This window comes from Neofelis nebulosa, chromosome 8 (assembly GCF_028018385.1).
Source record: "Neofelis nebulosa isolate mNeoNeb1 chromosome 8, mNeoNeb1.pri, whole genome shotgun sequence".
Classification (NCBI taxonomy): Eukaryota; Metazoa; Chordata; class Mammalia; order Carnivora; family Felidae; genus Neofelis; species Neofelis nebulosa.
The window spans coordinates 12,280,316-12,298,426 of NC_080789.1; the positions used below are offsets into that span (position 1 = coordinate 12,280,316).

Below are 18,111 nucleotides of genomic sequence, written 5' to 3' on the forward strand. Positions count from 1 at the left end.
AAAATCTCTGAAGAGCTATACTGGACATGGATATCATTTGGGATGCAGAATGGGAGAAATTCTGGTCATAGTGAGACCTTAGAGTTAACTTACTACTGTTTTGATGTGACCCATTTCTTTTAAAAACTTTTTTAATGTTTATTTTTATTTTTGAGACAGAGACAGAGTGCAAGCAGGGGAGGGGCAGAGAGAGAGAGGGAGACACAGAATCCGAAGCAGGCTCCAGGCTCTGAGCTTTCAGCACAGAGCCCGACGCGGGGCTCAAACTCACGAACCGTGAGGTCGTGACCTGGGCTAAAGTCGGCCACTTAACCGACTGAGCCACCCAGGCGTCCCTGATCTGACCCATTTCAAAACCTCTCAGCAGCAAACTTTATACTGCCCAAAGCTGACCCGGGATGATTCAGACAGAAGTGGTTGGTACAAAGGGGGCAGAAGGGTGAAGCTGAGAGCAGGGCCGTTCTGCTGCATGGTTGATTGCCACCTGCTGACCGTGGACTTGACAGATAAATCCGATGCTTATTTAAAAGAAGATTAGGAAGTGTAGAAGGAACACTTATTCCGTTTCCGTACGGAGGAATTCCATCCAAGTAATTCCTCCATCTTGCTTGCCAACTACAAGGAAGGATGAGCAAGTTTTACGGTGGACAAGTTGGCTGGAAGGAAATGCCATGGATTTGAGGTCCACTGGCCTTCCTAAGCTTACAGGGCTGGCCCGAGGTTGTCCAGTACCATGCGTGGAAAGGGGGTGAGGCCATCTAATTGAGGAGTGAAATGGCAGCAAGCCGTATGGGGCATCCAACCCATTTCCTCCAAAGCCATTTCCTCCAACAACTTTAATCAAGACGATGCTTTCATCTCCACCTGCACGAACCAAGTCTCTTTCTTCATTGGCTCTAAACTTGGGAGGGAGAAGAGTGGTGCTATTTATTAGCCCCCGCACATCCCAACTCGTCATTCAAATTATGTTCGTCTTTTTTATTTCACCGTCCACCTCAGCGCCGTCCAGTAGAACCATCGTGCAAGCCACACCCATGTAGCTATAAATTTTCTGCAGTCACATTAAAAAAATCGGGTGAAACTGATTTCAATAATACATTTAATTTAATGTAACCTTCCCAAAATGTTACCATTTCAACATGTGATCACTTAAAATTATTAATTGGATATTATATATATATACATATTTACACTATGCCTTTGAAATCCAGTGGGTGTTGTATACATACAGCATATCTTACGTGCTGAGTGGCCACGTGACCAGTGGCTACCATATTGAACAGGGCTGGTCTGCATGATCTTGCCTATCAAAGAAAGGAAGGCTAGTTTTCCACTGTGATTTTGTCTAGGTGAATTATACCAGTGAATTCAGGCTATCTCTCCCTTCCCCCCTCTCTCCCACAAACACACGTCTTTTTCATTTTCTCAAGGGACCAGGAATAGGTTCAAGTTGTTTCTGACATACTTTCCCCCAGACAGCTATTTCTTTGAGCATAACATGTGCCTTGACTAGAACACATGGCCATTTGGTTTGCTTGCAGTTAAAAGTGAGATTTTAGACCCATGGGACTGTGATTTATAGATGACAATATTTTGCATTTTTTTCACAAGTTCAAGGGCCGCCTGAAGTTCATAGTTGAAGATGGACCTGGGTGAGCTGGGGTGACACATGAAGGCCCCTTGAGGCCACCCACAGGTAGTCAGGTGCTGATGGGTCTGGATGAGTGAGGTTTCTGAGACCTAATTGAAGCCCCTCCCCCTTCCCCAGCTGACTTGGGCTCTTTAGCTTAATGACTGAGATTCCTAATTTCCTTCTAGTAGGGGGGAGGGAGCAGGTCACCAGCAGGACTGTTGACCACGTGTTTGCTGCTGTCACAGACCTCAGCCTGGGCAGGACAAATTCACTGGCCCCTCTGGAAGGCCCAATGCTTTGGAAAAGCCTGGAACTTGTGTGTGTTAGATCGTGGCAACCCGGGGCACCTGACAGCTGCTTCTCCACACTCATGGGAGGACGCCAACGTGTGTGACTCCCTTGCTTACTAAAAGAGAGGTTACATCTCAGAACCGATAGGCCTCTCAGAATTCCTGACTGGCCGTGGTGGAGTCAGGCATGGGGCACCCATGAGAACCCCACTCAAGCCGGAAGAGCGAGGCCAGTGGTGGGGTGGGGTTGCCCTGAGGGACACGGATGGTTAAAGGGCATCTCTTGGCCAGGAGCACAAAGCCTTAACTAACAGGGAGACACAATGAGGTGAAGGCACCCCTTCTCCAGGATTCCGGGTGGTATAAGATTAGACATCAGAGAAACAGACGGTGATGCGGAGAGAGCCCAGGATGGAAGGCACTGCCGGGAGGAGAGAGAAGGGTCGCTGGGGCTCCAAGTCAGGGAGTGGGGTGCAGAGACAGGTGCAGCAAAGAGTCTGTCTGGGAGCCCCTACCCCCTGGGAGGAGAGGCTGAGGCTGAGGGGTGGATGGGGAGGGAAGGATGGCCTCTCCGCCCCCCACCCTCCACCTCCCACCTCCCAGTGTTGGCTCAACAGCCTTCATAAGGACTGGACTTTCTGTCAAGAACATTTTCTCCAAGACCACAAATCCACACCCAAATGGAGCCCTGGATTTCATTCAGGTTACACGTGGGTCGTGGCTGAGGCACCCAAATCCAGGAATGGAACCTGGCGGGTAAGTGTCAGAGGTGGGTCTCGGACCTCCATGCTAAACTCACTCTTTCTTGTTTTCTTCCAGACATTCCACAGAAAAAACAAAACCCAGGCTTAGTGACTACCTATTCTGTGCCTGGTATCATTACTGATAGCGTTTATTTGGAACTTTAAGGACACATACACTAAGCCAACAGTATTAAATGTGGAGAAAGCTGTCTATTTACTGATTGTTGACGCACAATGAGCAACCTTTGTGGAATCTCTAGAAGTAAGAAAGAGTTTTATTCGAGCCCAAGTGAGGACAGCTCCCAGGGAAACATGCTTATCACAGGGAAGAAAGTGCTCTGGAGAATAAACAGTTTTTACAGGGTTCTATACTTTCTTATGTCTTGTAAAAGCTCAAAAGATTATGGATTTGCATTCAGGCAGGAATCACAAGTTTTATCAGAGAGGAATGCAGGGAGGCACCTGGGTGGCCCCGCTCAGTTGGTTAAGTGTCTGACTCTTGATTTCGGCTCAGGTCATGATCCCAGGGTTGTGGATGGAGCCCCAGGTCTGGCTTTGTGCCGAGCACAGAGCCTGCTTAAGATTCTCTCTCCCTTGCCCTCTGCCTTTCAGCTCTCCGCTCCCCCCCCCCCCCCCCGCTGGTGCCCTCTCTCTAAAATTAAAAAAAAAAAAAAAGACAGAAAATTTTTACAAAAGAGAGAAAGGAGCACTGACTGATATCTCAAGGATGAGATGGTTTTCCTTCAGGGGCTCATTCACAGAGCAGGTGGGGGTGGGTGCACAAACCAGGCCTTTAGAGGGCTTTTCTGTCATCGCTATGCTCACCAAGAACTTAAAACAAGGACACGAGAACAACAGAAGCAGGTAGCACAGTGGCCCAGGCATGGGATGGCAACCGTTTCGCCGCTTGGACGGTGAGAGGTGTAGACAACCAGACGGGCAGGCTGTGGTCTGAAATGGTGACGGTGGCTTTTTCCCCTCCACTCTTTTAAGTCTTTCCTCAACTTCCCATGATCTATTTCCCTACTGTGATGGGGGGCTGGGGGGTGGGGCGTCTCCTCCTTTCCCATCATACGGTCCTTCTTTTTACCCCCATTCAGGGACACAATTTTGAGAAAAAAAATCTCAACAATAACGCAACAAGTTTTTGGCACACAGATATTCACTTTACCACTATGTATAAGTTTAAAAAATCGCCATTAGTCCAAACGTCCCTGAAAGAGGAGGGCAGCTACCGGACCCCTTGCTGCTTTCCTTCTTCCGGCTCTTTTCAGTAACCATACTGTTTTACCATAAACTCTTACCAGTAACCAGCACGGGCAAAGGCACGGGACCCAGTCCTGACCAATCAGAGTGGTCCCTGCACCTTTGCTCCGCCCCTTTCCCCTTGGACGCCCCCAACTGGAAGGAAGGGGGCCACTGGGAGGTTTGGGGGTGCCGGGAGGGGTGGGCCCTCTTCCCTCAACCTGGTGGAAGCCTGGCTAACAAACGGGAGCCTGATGATGGGCGTTGAGGAGGGCACCTGTTGGGAGGAGCCCTGGGTGTTGTATGGAAACCAATGTGACAATAAATTTCATATAAAAAAAAAAAAAAAGAAATGGGAACCTGATGACATCATTTTTACTCTCTGGATCCAAACACACCTGAAGTCCACTGTACCCCTAAGCTTTTTAAGTACATGAGTCAATAAACTCCCCTTTTTTGGGTAGGCCAGTTTGCATTGGTTTTGGCCACTTGAAACAGAAAGTGATGACTAACATGTCTAATTTAAAAGACTACATATGAGGCGCCCGGGTGGCTTGGTCGGTTAAGCATCCGGCTTCGGCTCAGGTCATGATCTCACGGTCTGTGAGTTCGAGCCCCGCGTCGGGCTCTGTGTTGACAGCTCAGAGCCTGGAGCCTGTTTCAGATTCTGTGTCTCCCTCTCTCTCTGCTCCTCCCCTGTTCATGCTCTGTCTCTCTCTGTCTCAAAAATAAATCAGCATTAAAAAAATTAAAAAAATAAAATAAAAGACTACATATAATCAAGAGAATATTGTGCAACACACGAAAAAAGTCTATAAAAACCAAGTGAAATATAGAAGGGCAGGAAAATATCGTTAAGTGAAAACAGCAAAATGGAAAGTGTTAGATCTGTAGGCAAATGAAGGAATTGAGAATGAGAGCAAGACCACTCAGTGGGTTGCAGAAAAAAAAAATCTATTATGTAACGGCAGCCTGGAGGAAGCCCCGCCCCCCGCCCGCACGCAGTCTCATGACGGCTACACTTTAACACCCAAAGCAAGTAACCACGGGAAGGAAATTCCACACCCGGCTGCCAACAGTGGTCACCCTTGGTTGATGCATTGTTTCCAACGCCTGGTTTTTACTTTCCTGAACTTTAAAAAAAGTTGTATCTCATGTCCATGCACTGCTTTCAAAATAGCAGCTAAAACATAAAAAAGAAGAAAAGAAGAAGAGACAGGTGAATGGGGAAGCCTGGAGAGGTCCTAAGTTGCACAGAGCACTTGGGGAGAAAGGGAGGGCTCCTGATGGAATCTGGTCTGGCAGGTTCCGGTGACATCCCTGTGTGTGCAAACCCAGGGTTTTACTGCAGGGGAGGGGGAGGAAGAGAGCAGAGCAAGGCAGCTGGTGAGCGCAAGGTGAGCCCAAGGTGAGCCCAAGGTGACCTTCACCTGAGGGACCCTCCTTGTCTTACGGTCCCCGCTTAGCAGAAAGCCTGTGTGCCCATGAGCGAATGGGGTGCTGACAAAGCAGTGGGAATGAGGTGGCTCCCCAGGGAAGAGTGGGGGACAATGAAGAAGCCGGGTGGCAAAGGAGAGGCAGGACAGATGGCCCTGGCCACCCTCACCAGCCGACAGCGCCCTCAGGACCCAGGTGGACCTCCCGGTTGCTCAGTTTCCAGGCATCCCTTCTGCCAACCAGCCCGCCTCTGCCCTGCCCCTTTTAATTCTGCTCAGAGGCCCGGCGGGTCAACCTGCCCTCGTCCTCTTGTGTCCCCTGGGATCCTGCTTCCCCAAGCCTGGCTGGGGGCTGGGGCAGAGACCCCGTGGCTCCTCCCGAAGATGAGCTCTTGGGTCTTTCCTCTTGCAAGAGTTTCTGTAAAGAAAGGAAAACAGCAGTCACAGGAGAGCTACAGAGGGCTCCGGCTCAGCCTGGCGGGCACCCCCGGGGGGCTTCGGTGGTCAGGCTTCCTGGCTGTGTATCCTGACTCTGTCACCACCCAGCTGAGAACTTGGCGACCCTCAGAAGCTCCCCGTCTTAGCCAGCTGGGTCTGTCCTAGCAGAACACCACAGGCCGGCGCCTGTTGGATAACAGGAATGTATTTTCTCCTTGTTCTGGAGGCTCCGGCCCATTGGGTTCCTGGTGAGATGTCCCTCCGGGCTTGCTGATGGCTCCCACAGCCTTTCCTCTGTGCGGGCGCAGGCAGAGAGAGAGAGCCCTCTTGTGTTCCTTCCTCCGCTTAAGACACAGTCGTATAGAAGCACCCCTTCCTGTGACCTGAATCAGCCCCAATCACTTCCCAAAGGCCCTCTTTGGGACCTCTTCTGAGTCACATTGGGACTTCAATCACAAATGTTCAGGGGACACATGCCAGTCCACAACACTCCATGTGGCTCAGTGCCCTCTTCTGTTCAACCGGGAAGACCCTCTTAGAGCACTGAGAAAGAAATAGAAGGCATGACCAGGGCTGTCCAGGACAGGCGCCATTATCATCAAGATGCCCCCGACGTCATTTGGACCTTCGGGGCCACCGTCTGCCCCACGTCCTCAGGAACATCCAAGCAAACTACACACACACACACACACACACACACACACGCATGCCCCGGCTCCTTCAACACCTTTCCCATAAACCTTGGTGCCCATAAGTCCCAGTTCAAGCTTCCCGCCTCCCTCCCCCAGCTCCACCCAAGAGGGAGATGTCAGCCTCACCCTCCGCTTCAGGCTCTCATAGAGCTGGGTGAGTTCTGTCAGCGTCCTTTCCAGCTCCCAGGTCTGGGCCCTCAGCTCTTCCGCAGACTTCGTCCTTGCTCCTTCCTTCAGTCGCTTCCAGTCCTTCAGGAGGGCGGTCAAGTCCTGGCCGAGGGATAAGCCCGCCATCGCACTCCCCAGCAAGCGAATGTTTGTCGTCATCAGCAGCGTCGTGCCTTTAAAGGCCCTTTGCACCTGCTTGCTCCTTCGGGCCGAGACTCGGCCAGTGGTCAGGAGACGCTTAGCAGCAGTGGCCAGACGGGGGTGGGCTCTAGCTATCTGAAGGGCGCGGATGTCCTTCTTAATATCCTTGATGGCACTTCCATAATCATAAGCCATCTTTCCAACAGCCATGAGGTAAGATGCCTTCTGCCCCCCGGGCTCCCCGACCTCGTGGCCACGGGTGGGCACTAGGCTGCTGGCCTGAGCTCGGGCTTCTTGATTTCGAAAGTGTCCCAAAATGTTGGTCAAGATGCTGGTGACCCCAGCTGCTGTCCCCAGACCTTTACCAGCAGCGGAGAACATCAGACTTCCTCCTGCTGTTGCTGGAGCAAGGATTAGAGCCAGGATGCTCATGGCTCCTGAGACCACCGCCATGGAGTTGGCCGCCATGTTGGTTTTGGTGAGTGTTCTGTGGGTTGTGTCGATGTGGTCTGCAAGGGCGTGGAGCTTTCTGATGCCTGCTTCTAGCTCCTCCTTCACGATGGGGAACTCTTCCAAAAATGTTATCTCTTCAGCTGACAGACCCTCCTCTCCTTGCTGCACACCTTCACACGGAAGAATGTCATCCTGGTCCCTGTGGATGAGTGAAATAAAGATTTTGCTTCAGTCTCCCAGGTGGCAAAGTCACACTCTTAGGTCCATTGTGGTTTCTGGATGCTCTCACCACTCCTGACTCTGAGTCCTTCCTGCCTCTCCCTGGCACCTCTGTTACCTCTGACCCAACTGTGGAGAGTCCCAGAACGCTGTTGGGAACTGCTCCTTCCGTAAAGAGAAGAAACACGTAAGAGGGGCTTCTGGAGGGACAAATGTCCTGAGGGACATTTTCAGCCTTGTTCAGAGACACTGTCACCCAGGAGAGGGCAGTGGGGGAATGGTAAGATCTGAGTCAAGATGAGCAACGTGGGACTAACGGAGGGACCGGTGTGGGAAACGCAGGAGAAAGAGGAGACCAGGTTGAGAGTCCCGTATATGCAGAGGCTAGTCAGAGGAAGGAGGTGCCATATTGTACAACGCAGCCTACACGTCCGTGACCTTGAATTTGGCTGCTGTGGTGACCTTTGCTTCCACCAGGAGTTGTACACCAAGAAGACTGAGGTGAGTTATCACCAATGTTCTGGAGGTTCTCCTCGGCACGTGGCCAGCTTCACTTGGCCACTCAAACGGACGGGATTGGTCCTTCGTGGAAGACGTCAGAGACAAAAGGACCCAGGCTTCTCCTCCCCAGTATCTCACGGTACAAAGTATCACCCCAGCGGAGTCTGACCTTACGGGAGAGCGGTATCGGGCAAGAGCAAACGGACTCCAAGAGCCATCGCTCCACCAGGGAGGGCGTAGGAGGCCTGGTGACGACACAGGTTCCCTGGCCCAGAGGAGGCAATCAGACCTGGAAGGGACCCCAGCCAGGACCCAAGCTGCGTCCTTTACTTTTCAGCAGAGGCAACAGAAGCCCAGAGAGGGAAGGGGGACTTGCCCTGAGGAGCGCATGAGGTGGGGGCGGAGCTCCGAGAACCTTCTATCCTGCCTGTTGTTTCTTTCTCCTCTGTCAGCTGATGTCAGGAACTCCTCACTGAAGTATATATGCTTATACTGTTGAATCTCTCTCTCTTCACACACACACACACACACACACACACACACACACCAATTTCTTAATGGGAAAGGTTAAAAACCAAATAGACTTCCAAGGAAACCCCTTAGCGCTAATAAACTAGCAAATTTAGGCCCAATGATCAGTTAACCAGCAGCCATAAATCAGGTCACAGAGCAGAGGGTTGCAGGGCGGGGGGTGCTGGCCGTGGTAAAGGGGAGGGATGCAGGCAAGGAGGCGGGCACTGCCGAGGACCTTAAGCTTTACGGATCCCACAACGCAGCCCTGCCTGCTCGCTGTGTTTCCTCAAGTGAATAGGGACAAAGAGGAGAAAGGGCGAGCAGGGGCAGAGTTGACACCCCCACTCTGTGCTCACTACAAAGTCACGAGACGGCGGTGCCCACTGACGGGTGTAGACTTGCAGTCCCACTGGAGGAGGCACCACGCAGTGTAGATGCCCTAACTCACTCAGCGGACATATGCTGATTTTCTACCTTGGGCTGCAAGCTGCTGGGGGCTTCTGCCAATGAACGGATAATCGGGCCCGAGTTCATCAATGCAGGGCCACAAAGGGGCTTTTTTGGTGATGTGTGAGCCTTCACGGGCCTGCCCTCTGCGAAGGGGGCAGTTTCTGCCCTTTGAGGCCTATCGCCCGGGGTCATGCACCTGACGGGATCTCGCTTCTTCTGTCCAAAATATTTAGCATAGTCCCTTTTTTCTCCTCATCACGTATCAAGAGGATGCCCAGGACGTTTCGGCAGAAGCAGCCTTCCCCGGGGACAAAGCTCTCCCAGTTACCTCTGCAAACCAATGCCAGCCTCGAAGCCTTTCCCCGTCTGGTCATCCACCAGCTCCTGGGCCACCAAAGCCGTGCTCGTTCTGCCCATGGGAGAGTGAGAGGTGTCCTCACCAGTCAGACAGCCTTCTGGTTGGGCACATGGAAAGCAAGGTTACTGCCGGTGCCCTGATCCTTGTGAAGTTCAAGGTTTGTGGAGGGATTTTAGACTACATAAAATCGAAATAATGAAAAACTCACAATGTACTAAATATTTGCAAACTATTGTTTGTACATTTTATATCGAGGGGCAGCTTATATACAGGAAGTAGACAAAGTAAAGTCCTCGGCTCAGTAAACGTTCACTTATATACGCCCCTGAGGAATCACCATCCAGATCAAGATACAGGACAGCGGTTTCTGACTTCTATAACCATGGGTCAGTTGGCCTACTCTTGAATTTCACATGAATGGACTAATTTCTTTAGCTTCCTTCACTCAATATGATGTGTATGAAATGCGCTCATGTGGTGGCTATCACTGATTTTAAAAATTATGGCTGTGGGGCACCTGGGTGGCTCAGTTGGCTAAGCGTCTGACTTCGACTCAGATCATGATCTCATGGTTTGTGAGTTCAAGCCCTGCATCCGGCAGTGTGCTGACAACTCAGAGCCTGGAGCCTGCTTCAGATTCTGTGCCTCCCTCTCTCTCTCCCCTTCCTCTACTCGCATTCTCTCTCTCTCTCTCAAAAATAAACATAAAATTTTTTTTTTTAAATAATTGCTATGGGGGCACCTGGGTGGCGCAGTCGGTTAAGCGTCCGACTTCAGCCAGGTCACGATCTCGCCGTCTGTGAGTTCGAGCCCCGCGTCAGGCTCTGGGCTGATGGCTCGGAGCCTGGAGCCTGTTTCCGATTCTGTGTCTCCCTCTCTCTCTGCCCCTCCCTTGTTCATGCTCTGTCTCTCTCTGTCCCAAAAATAAATAAAAAACGTTGAAAAAAAAATTAAAAAAAAAATGATTGCTATGGAGTATTTCATTGTATAAATACACTGCAATTTATTGATCTATTCTTCCACTGATTGGTATGTTTGGATTGTTTCCAGCCATTGGCTGTTGTGATCGAATTGATTATAACGATGAAAAGATCATTTCACAAGACAAGAGAACGATTTATAAGGCCCTTTTTACAAGTTAGATTCCAATGGACATATTGATATTATATTAGTATTATGAGAACTGTAAAAGGTCCTGCCTGAGCATACAGCTGGGATCTAAAATCCATCCCAGAATCAACTTGCCAAGGTGTGAGCCCTTGGGGGCCAGGGATGGGGGGAGGTGCTGTGTCTATCGGGAGAAAGGAGCACTTTGATTGCTTGCTTGATTGATTGATTGCATGAAGTTGCTATCCATTTGTGGAGCCAGGCATCCTCAGAGCTATATCTACACTTGTTAAGTGGGTGAGCTTTTTCTCATAAACCCCAGGACATTGTATGAGCCAGTAGTGGTCTTCATCTCACTTATATGTTAAAAATGATCACTCAGGCTGGAAAATAGACTCTAGATTTGCAAAAGAGGAAGCAAGGAGGCCAGTTAGAAGCTGTTGCATTAGTCAGAGTGAGAGGGGACAGCTGCAAGGGACCACCAGGTTGATAGAAGTGATGGCAAGGATTATATTTGTAAGAAGCCACAGGATTCATCAGGGGATGTGGGATGTGGGAGAACAGAGTCCCGGATGACTTCAGGGTGAGTCAGGTCTGGAGCCTGAAGGACTGTTGCAGTGAACGTTTCAGACTCACTTTGGGGTGGGTTAAGTCTGAGGTGCCCGTGAGACATCCAAGCGATGCTTGAGTAGGCAGTGGATATATGATTCCTGTTCCAGCTGGGGGATGAAATGTGGGAACCATCTGTGTAGAAAGCGCTCGAAGCCATGAAATGGCATAAGAGCCTTAGGGAGAGAGTACCAGCAGAGGCCAGGGATGGTCCCAGGCCGAACCCCAGAGTACCCCAACAGTTAGACCCGGGAAGAAGACAAGAAAGCAGCAAGAAAAGGAAAAGAAGCAGCGGGTGAAGCACAAGGAGAACAAGGACTTTGGCATTTTGGGAGCCACGTCTTTGTGTATCCTTGTGCTTTTCAATGTTCTGGATCACTCCGCTTTTCGTCTTTCTCTTACAAAGACATCACTGGATTCTGTTCTCCCCTCTAAGGAAAATGGCTGGGATGGAGAAAAGCTTACCTTGGCAGATGTGAGGGGCCTCCATTGTGGTGAAGTTCCAAGCAGTGTCTCTGCTCTTCTCCATACTCAGAAGGGCAGGGCGTCCGGCTGGGAAGAGACATGGTTTTAATCTTCCAGAAGAGGAAACTCACCTATAGTTAGTATAGTGACAGTAGGGCAGGGTGGGTGGGAAGTCCCCCTCTGTCACTTACCAGTTCTGTGATTTCAAGAAAATTAACTCACTGCTCTGTTTCCTTTTCCTTATCTGTGAAATAGCTAGGACAATGCCAACCCCAATAAACAGTGAGGAGCAGTAATTTTTCGTGATTAAAATGATGTAATCACAAACAGGATAAAACCCCTCTCTCAAGATGAGAACACCCTTATATTGGCTTAGAAGGCAAAGCCCAGCTATATACACTGTTTACAAGAGATCTGTCTGAAACATAGCGAGCCAGAAAAAGTTAAAATGGACAAAGTCAGAGCAGGCCCAGGAGGTGGCTGTATCTATAAAGGGGCAGGGGGGTGGGCACAAGGGATCCGTGTCACAGACGTGTTCTGTATCTCAATTGTGATGTTGACCACACAAATCCACACGTGTGAAAAAATTGCATAGAACTAAATACTCACACAAATGAGTGGGGGTAAAGCTGGGGGGCTCTGATTAAGTTCAGTGGTTCATATCAACCACCATATCAACCATCGCTGATTGCCCATGGGAATGCCAAGATGCTTTGAAAGACCTCTGGGAAATTCTCACAAAGCTCAACATGCTCTGATCATACGATCCAGCAATCACGCTCCTGAATATTTACCCAGAGGAGCTGAAGACTTAGGTCCACACAAAGACATGCACACGGATATTTATAGCAACTTCATTCATAATTGCCAAAGCTTGGAGACCACCAAGATGTCCTTCAGTAGTGAATAAACAAAGTGTGGTCCCGTCAGATAAAGGCGTCTTATTCAGCACTAAAAGAAATGAGCTATCGAGCCATGAAAAGACATAGGGGAGCCTTAAATGCATGTTACTAAGCAGAAGGAGCCAGTCTGAAAAGGCTACATTCTGTGTGATTCCCACCATATGACTTGACATTCTGGAAAAAGGCGTAACTCTGGAGACTGTAAAAAGATCAGTGGTTGCCAGGGGCTGGGGAGAGGGAGAAATGAATGGGTGCAGCACAGAGGATTTTTAGGTCAGAGACTATTCTGTCAGATACTATAGCGGTAGACACGTGTCATTATCCATTTGCCCAAACCTGTAAAATGTACGCCAAGAGTGAACCCCGATGCCAACTATGGACTCTGGGTGATAACGATGTGTCAGCGTAGGCTCACCATCTGCAAGGAGTGGACCACTCTGGTCTGGGATGTTAATAGTGGGGGAGGCTCTGCGTGTGCGGGGAGCCAGGGGGCATAAGGGGAATCTCTTTGGGCTCCCCTCCATTTTGCTGTGAATTTAAAACTGCTCTTAAAAAAAAAAAAAGTCTATTAAAAAAAAAGAAAAGAGCCAGGCATAGCATGCAGATACAAATAGGAAGCATCAGAGCATTATTTGTAATATAAAAAAATTAAAGGAAAGAAAGAAAAGGAAAGAAAAGGAAAAAGGAAAATCGAAAAACCACCCCAAATGGATCAGCTGAGTAAACTAGAGTTTATCTAACGATGAAACGGTGTGTAGTCATTAAACCAAATGAGGCAAATCCATGTGAACAGAGGGAAGGATCTCCAGCATACACTGGTAAATACAAAGGCAGGGTGTGGAACACTGTACACTACACTTGAACTTGTGTAGGAGAAAGACACATGTGTTTGTAGAGACAAGAAGCCAGTAACATTGATTGGATTGGAGGTCAGGGATGAGAGAGGGAAGCTTGCTTTTTTTTTTTTAATGTTTATTTATGTTAGAGAGAGAGAGAGAGAGCCCACGATCAAGGGAGGGGCAGAGAGAGAAGGAGACAGAGAATCAGAAGCAGGCTCCGCGCTGTCAGCACAGACTCGAACCCAGGAACCGTGAGATCACGACCTGAGCTGAAGTCAGACGCTCAACCCACTGAGCCACCCAGGCGCCCCGGGAAGCTTGCTTTTCACGCTACGCCCTTTTATACTTTTCATAGCGATCATTTTTGCCATACACCTGCCTATGATACCTTAATTTGTTTTTCAAGACTGTCCCCTGTAGCAGGTTGAAGAGCTGTGCCCCTCAAATTCATGTCTATCCGGAACCTCCGATATGACCTTATTTGACAGCTGTGTCTCTGCAGATGTAATCAGTTAAAGGATCTGGAGACGAATTCATCCTAGATTGGGCTGGGGTGGGGCGGAGCTAAATCCAATGACTGTCATCCTTCCGAGAAGAGGAGAGGACACAAAAGAGGTGGCGTGGTGACAGAAGCAGAGATGGGAGTCAAGCTGTCGCCAGGCAAGGATTGCCCGAGTCACCAGAGGCTGCAGGAGGTGAGCAAGGGGTTGATTCTTCCCCGGGAGCCTACAGGGGGAGCTTGGTCTTGCTGACGCCTTGATTTCAGAGTCCAGCCTCCAGGGTTACAAGAGAATACATTTCTGTTGTTTCAGGCCACCCAGTCTGTGGCAGCCTTAGGAAAGGGACACGTCCTTTCATTTCTCCCGCTATATTTGGTACTTGGCCCCAGAGCTATGTCAGAAATGATATCTTCAAGATACGCCTTCTCTCTCATGGTCATGTTTCTCTCCCTTCTTTTTTCTTTTTTAAGTTTATTTGTTTCTTTTGAGAGAGAGAGCATGAGCAGGGGAAGGGCAGGGACAGAGGGAGAGAGGAAGAATCCCAAGCAGGTTCTGCGCTGTCAGCACGGAGCCTGATGTGGGGTTCGAACTCCCAAACCTCAAGATCATGACCCGAGGTGAAACCAAGAGTTAGATGCTTAACCGACTGAGCCGCCCAGGTGCCCCTCTCTTCCCTCCTTTCTGCTTCTGAAAGAACTTGGGAAAAAAAAGTCCTCCCATACATAGTTTGAAGGCAAAAAAATTCTTGTAATCCTTTTCCCCCTAATTATTTATATAAGTACAGATTTACTGTAGAAAATTTAGGGATAAAGAATAAAATTCTTCTGTATTCTCACCACACAGAAATGACCACGGTGGACATTTTATTTTATTAAAAAAAAATTTTTTTTTAATGTTTATTCATCTTTGAGAGAGAGAGACAGACAGAGCATGAGCAGGGGAGGAGCAGAGAGAGAGTGAGACACAGAATCTGAAGCAGGCTCCAAGCCCTGAGCTGTCAGCTCAGAGCCCGATGCGGGGCTCGAACCCACAAACTGTGAGATCATGACCTGAGCCGAAGTCAGACGCTTAACTGACTGAGCCACCCAGGCGCCCCTGGACATTTTATTTTATAAGTGAAACAAGGGGCACCTGGGTGGCTCAGTCTGTTGAGTGTCCAACTCTTGATTTTGGCTCAGGTCATGATCCCAGGGTTGTGGGATCGAGCCCCGAGTTGGGCTCTGTGCTGAGCACCGACCCTGCTTAAGATTCTCTCTCTCTCTCAGGCCCTCTGCTCCTCTTCCCTGCTCACTCTCTCTCTCTCTCTCTCTCTCTCTCTCTCTCTCTCTCAAATAAAAAAAGAAAATAAGCAAACCAAAATTTAGACTCATGACGTGCATACAGTTTTGTGTGAATTTTTGTCACTAAACACTGCATTATGGTGGCTCCCTGTATCAGCAAATAATTTCCAGCAAGCTGTTTAAAGTCTGTGTGACATTCCATCGGACGGATGTGTCATTGTGCATCTGATAAGTCCCCTACTGTTGAATCTGTGGGTTGTCTTCAGTTTGAGCTTTGGTTTTGTTTTCATAAACAATTTTTTGCTTTGTGAATAATTTTTGATCCTTACCTAAATGTTGGTCCACCCATTTGGTTATTTCTTTGGGATAGTCCTGGAGGTAGAGTTAATGCATCAAAGATAAAGAGTTTCTCCTTGGGGCGCCTGGGTGGCTCAGTCCCTGAAGTGTCCAACTCTTGGATTTGACTCAGGTCATGGTCTCAGGGCTCCCGGCTTCAAGCCCCAAGTCAGGCATCGCCCTGACAGCTTGGGGCCTGCTTGGGGTCCTCTCCCCCCCTCTCTCTCTTCCCCTCCCCGGCTTATGCTGTCTCTCTCAAGATAAAGAAATAAACTTCAAAAAAATAATTAAAAAAAGAAAGAAAACACATGTTTTCTCCTCTCTGACTTACAAAGCTAGAATTTGGAAGTTTGTCTCCAGGGCACCATGGCCTAGAACGTGAAGCACATTTTCGTGCTTACTTGTGCCAGGCCTGCATTTCCCTACTTGATACACCCCTCAGTGATTCTGTGACATGGAGGCTAATATTATCCCGATTTTCCACATGAGGAAACTGAGGCACAGAGAGACCAATGCCATACATTTGGTAAATAGGAGAGGGCAGTGTGATCCCAGCCAGGCCTGCAGTACGAGCCTGGAGCCGTGGATCTCAGTCAAGGGTGAGTTTTCTCCCCAGGAGTTGTTGGCAATGTCTGGAGACACTGTTTTCACTGTCACAACTCTGGGGGAGGCTGGCTGGAGGCCAGCGAGGTCGCTAAACAGCCTGCCACGCACAGGCCAGGCCCACAGTTAGGAATGACATAGTCTGAGATGTCAGCGGGGCTGAGGTTGAGAAACTCCCGTCTGGGGCCCCACCCTCGCCATTTTCCGTGAGTCCTATGGGATGAAGGGTGAAGGCGACACAGGGAGCTCTTTGGTCCCATCAGATCCCACCCCCTGCCCCTACGGACATCCTCTCGATGGGTGTGAGAGGGTGGTCACATTGAGAGAGGAAAGGATTGCCAAGAACGTTCCAGAACTTATTTCCATTTGCAAGCTTGTATTGCCGATGGTCTTTCTTCGCCTGCCTGGGGAGCCTTTAGCTCCATCCTGTTGTCCAGCGGCCCCTTCCCTGCCAACCAACTTCCCCCAACACCCAGACTAAGGAAAAGGCAGCTCACTCTGAACACACAGCTTTGAGATACTCCCCTTAATCTTCATCACCATCTCCCCTCCCCCCTTCCCCGAGCCTCCCCCGCAATAAACCTACAATCCAGGGAACGAACGTCACAGGTTCTCTTTGCAGATTGGAGACACATCCCTCAGCGTCTTTTTTTTCTCCAAGGATGACATCCTCTCGAGGGAGACGCCTGTCGCCGGTGAGGCCCTCTAGGCTCTGGGGGCCGGGACCTCTCGTCTAGGGCCGTGGGGTCCCCAGCCAGCGGAGGGGAGATGCAACTTGGTCAGTCCCGTCACCCTCTTAATCCCGTTTTCGTTGAAACCTTCAAACAGCCCAGAAGGAGAGATTCCTACCCTGATTTACCATGAAAGACGTTGAACTTCAGATCTTTCCGGTAGTCAGGTATCTGGTGGGACGGGGATTTGGACCCTGGTGGCCCTGGCGGGAGCTCTTTTTCCTAAACCAAGTGCCTGCAGCCCATCGCTGGGGCACATTGCCCTTCAGGGCGGTGAGCAGTGCTGCTGTCTCACCGTGGGCTGGGGTGCCCAGGGAGAGGAGTTCCCCCCCTCCCCCGCTCCATCCTCACCTCTGCGGGGCCTCTGGTCCGGCCGGGGGGCTACAGGAGGACAACACGAAGTGCAGGGTCTCCAGCGGGTTCTGCTGACCAAGGGGAAGCCCGAGCCTCTGCTGGCCAACTCTGAGCGATCGGAAAAACTGGATCCGGGTTCTACAGGCACAGAAATGCCAACGACTGAGGCAATTCTCCTGGGACGACCAGGGCTTGCTGAGAAGTGGCTTGCACTTTCCCCTTCCTTGTTGCTGTCTTCTCTAATAGATGTGCAATGAAGTCGAGCCGGGCGGTAGAATCGAGGGCAGAGGCCTGAGCACCACCCCCCCCCACCCCCGCCCCCTGTCCTAGCTGTGAAGCGGGCACAACGGGCGTGGCTATGAACACCAGGACCCCGGTCCAGCCGACCACGGGGAGCGGGTTCCTCCTCTGTCCTGGGCCTCGATCCCCCAGCTGTGAAACGGGTATTAAAATAGTTCTTGTGGCACAGAGCTGTCGTGAGGAGCAAGTCACGCAGCACCCAGCGTGGACAGGGCACGCAGCAAATGTGTCAACGGTGGCTGCCTCGGGTGTTGTCACATCCCTTTTCCACGCTCCTAGGTGGGTGACACCCAAGGTCTGAGTCCTCGTCCCTGCAACCGTGAGATGCAGAGTTCTCTGAAGACTGAGGCGTGTTTTCCGAACTCGTGTGGTGGAGGAACCCGACCTGGTTCAAGGTGATGGTTCTTACGCGTCCCACCTCGTTGGCGGATTCGTCGTTTTCCCGCGGAAATATTAGCAGCGTGTGGCTAGACGGGGCGGCCAGGGTCTTGAAAAACTTGCAAAACTCCAGAAAAAGTTGGAGACTCTGCAACACAGCTGGCCCCGGTGGTTTGGAGATACGGGATTGTGGCCGTGACTCTCCCACTTTGCAGATGAGGAAACTGAGCCCTTAGAAGGGTCACACAGCTAGGAAACAGCAGACGGACTCTAGACCCCGTGTCTGTGGCCGTGGCCTGTATGGCAGTCACGGGCTGAGCTCTGTGTCTCCATGTGTGGGCAGGCTGGCATCGGGGGCCGCGGGTTCATTCGTGGCGATGTGGCCGGAAGCCCCAGGTCCTCTCGCAGGACCCAGGTCCTCTCGCAG

General features: G+C 50.4%; 1 protein-coding gene across 6 annotated transcripts; it reads right to left on the minus strand.

The window, feature by feature from the left end:
* Nucleotides 1–2,797: 2,797 nt before the first annotated feature.
* APOL6 (apolipoprotein L6) lies at nt 2,798–16,985 on the minus strand. Of its 6 annotated transcripts, none has more exons than XM_058741447.1 (6): nt 16,508–16,985; nt 11,462–11,548; nt 9,251–9,377; nt 8,336–8,431; nt 6,604–7,438; nt 2,798–5,765 (listed from the first exon to the last, which is right to left on the minus strand). In XM_058741447.1, exons 1-6 carry the CDS (start codon nt 16,554–16,556, stop codon nt 5,613–5,615), a joined length of 1,347 nt encoding a protein of 448 aa, XP_058597430.1. In that variant the 5' UTR covers nt 16,557–16,985; the 3' UTR covers nt 2,798–5,612. The 6 variants fall into 6 exon arrangements, with proteins under 6 accessions (XP_058597430.1, XP_058597435.1, XP_058597434.1 ...); XM_058741452.1 differs by having other exon boundaries at nt 9,251–9,422; XM_058741451.1 differs by having other exon boundaries at nt 9,251–9,457.
* Between the last annotated feature and the right edge of the window lie 1,126 nt (nt 16,986–18,111).

Coding starts and splice junctions, on each gene's coding strand:
- APOL6 (XM_058741447.1), bottom strand. CDS start 16,556: ATGTGTCTCCAATCTGCAAAGAGAACCTGTGACGTTCGTTCCCTGGAT. Junction 9,378..11,461: donor GGCCCCTCACATCTGCCAAG/GTAAGCTTTTCT, acceptor GTGCCCAACCAG/AAGGCTGTCTGACTGGTGAG. Junction 7,439..8,335: donor CACCTCATGCGCTCCTCAGG/GCAAGTCCCCCT, acceptor ACTCATCCACAG/GGACCAGGATGACATTCTTC.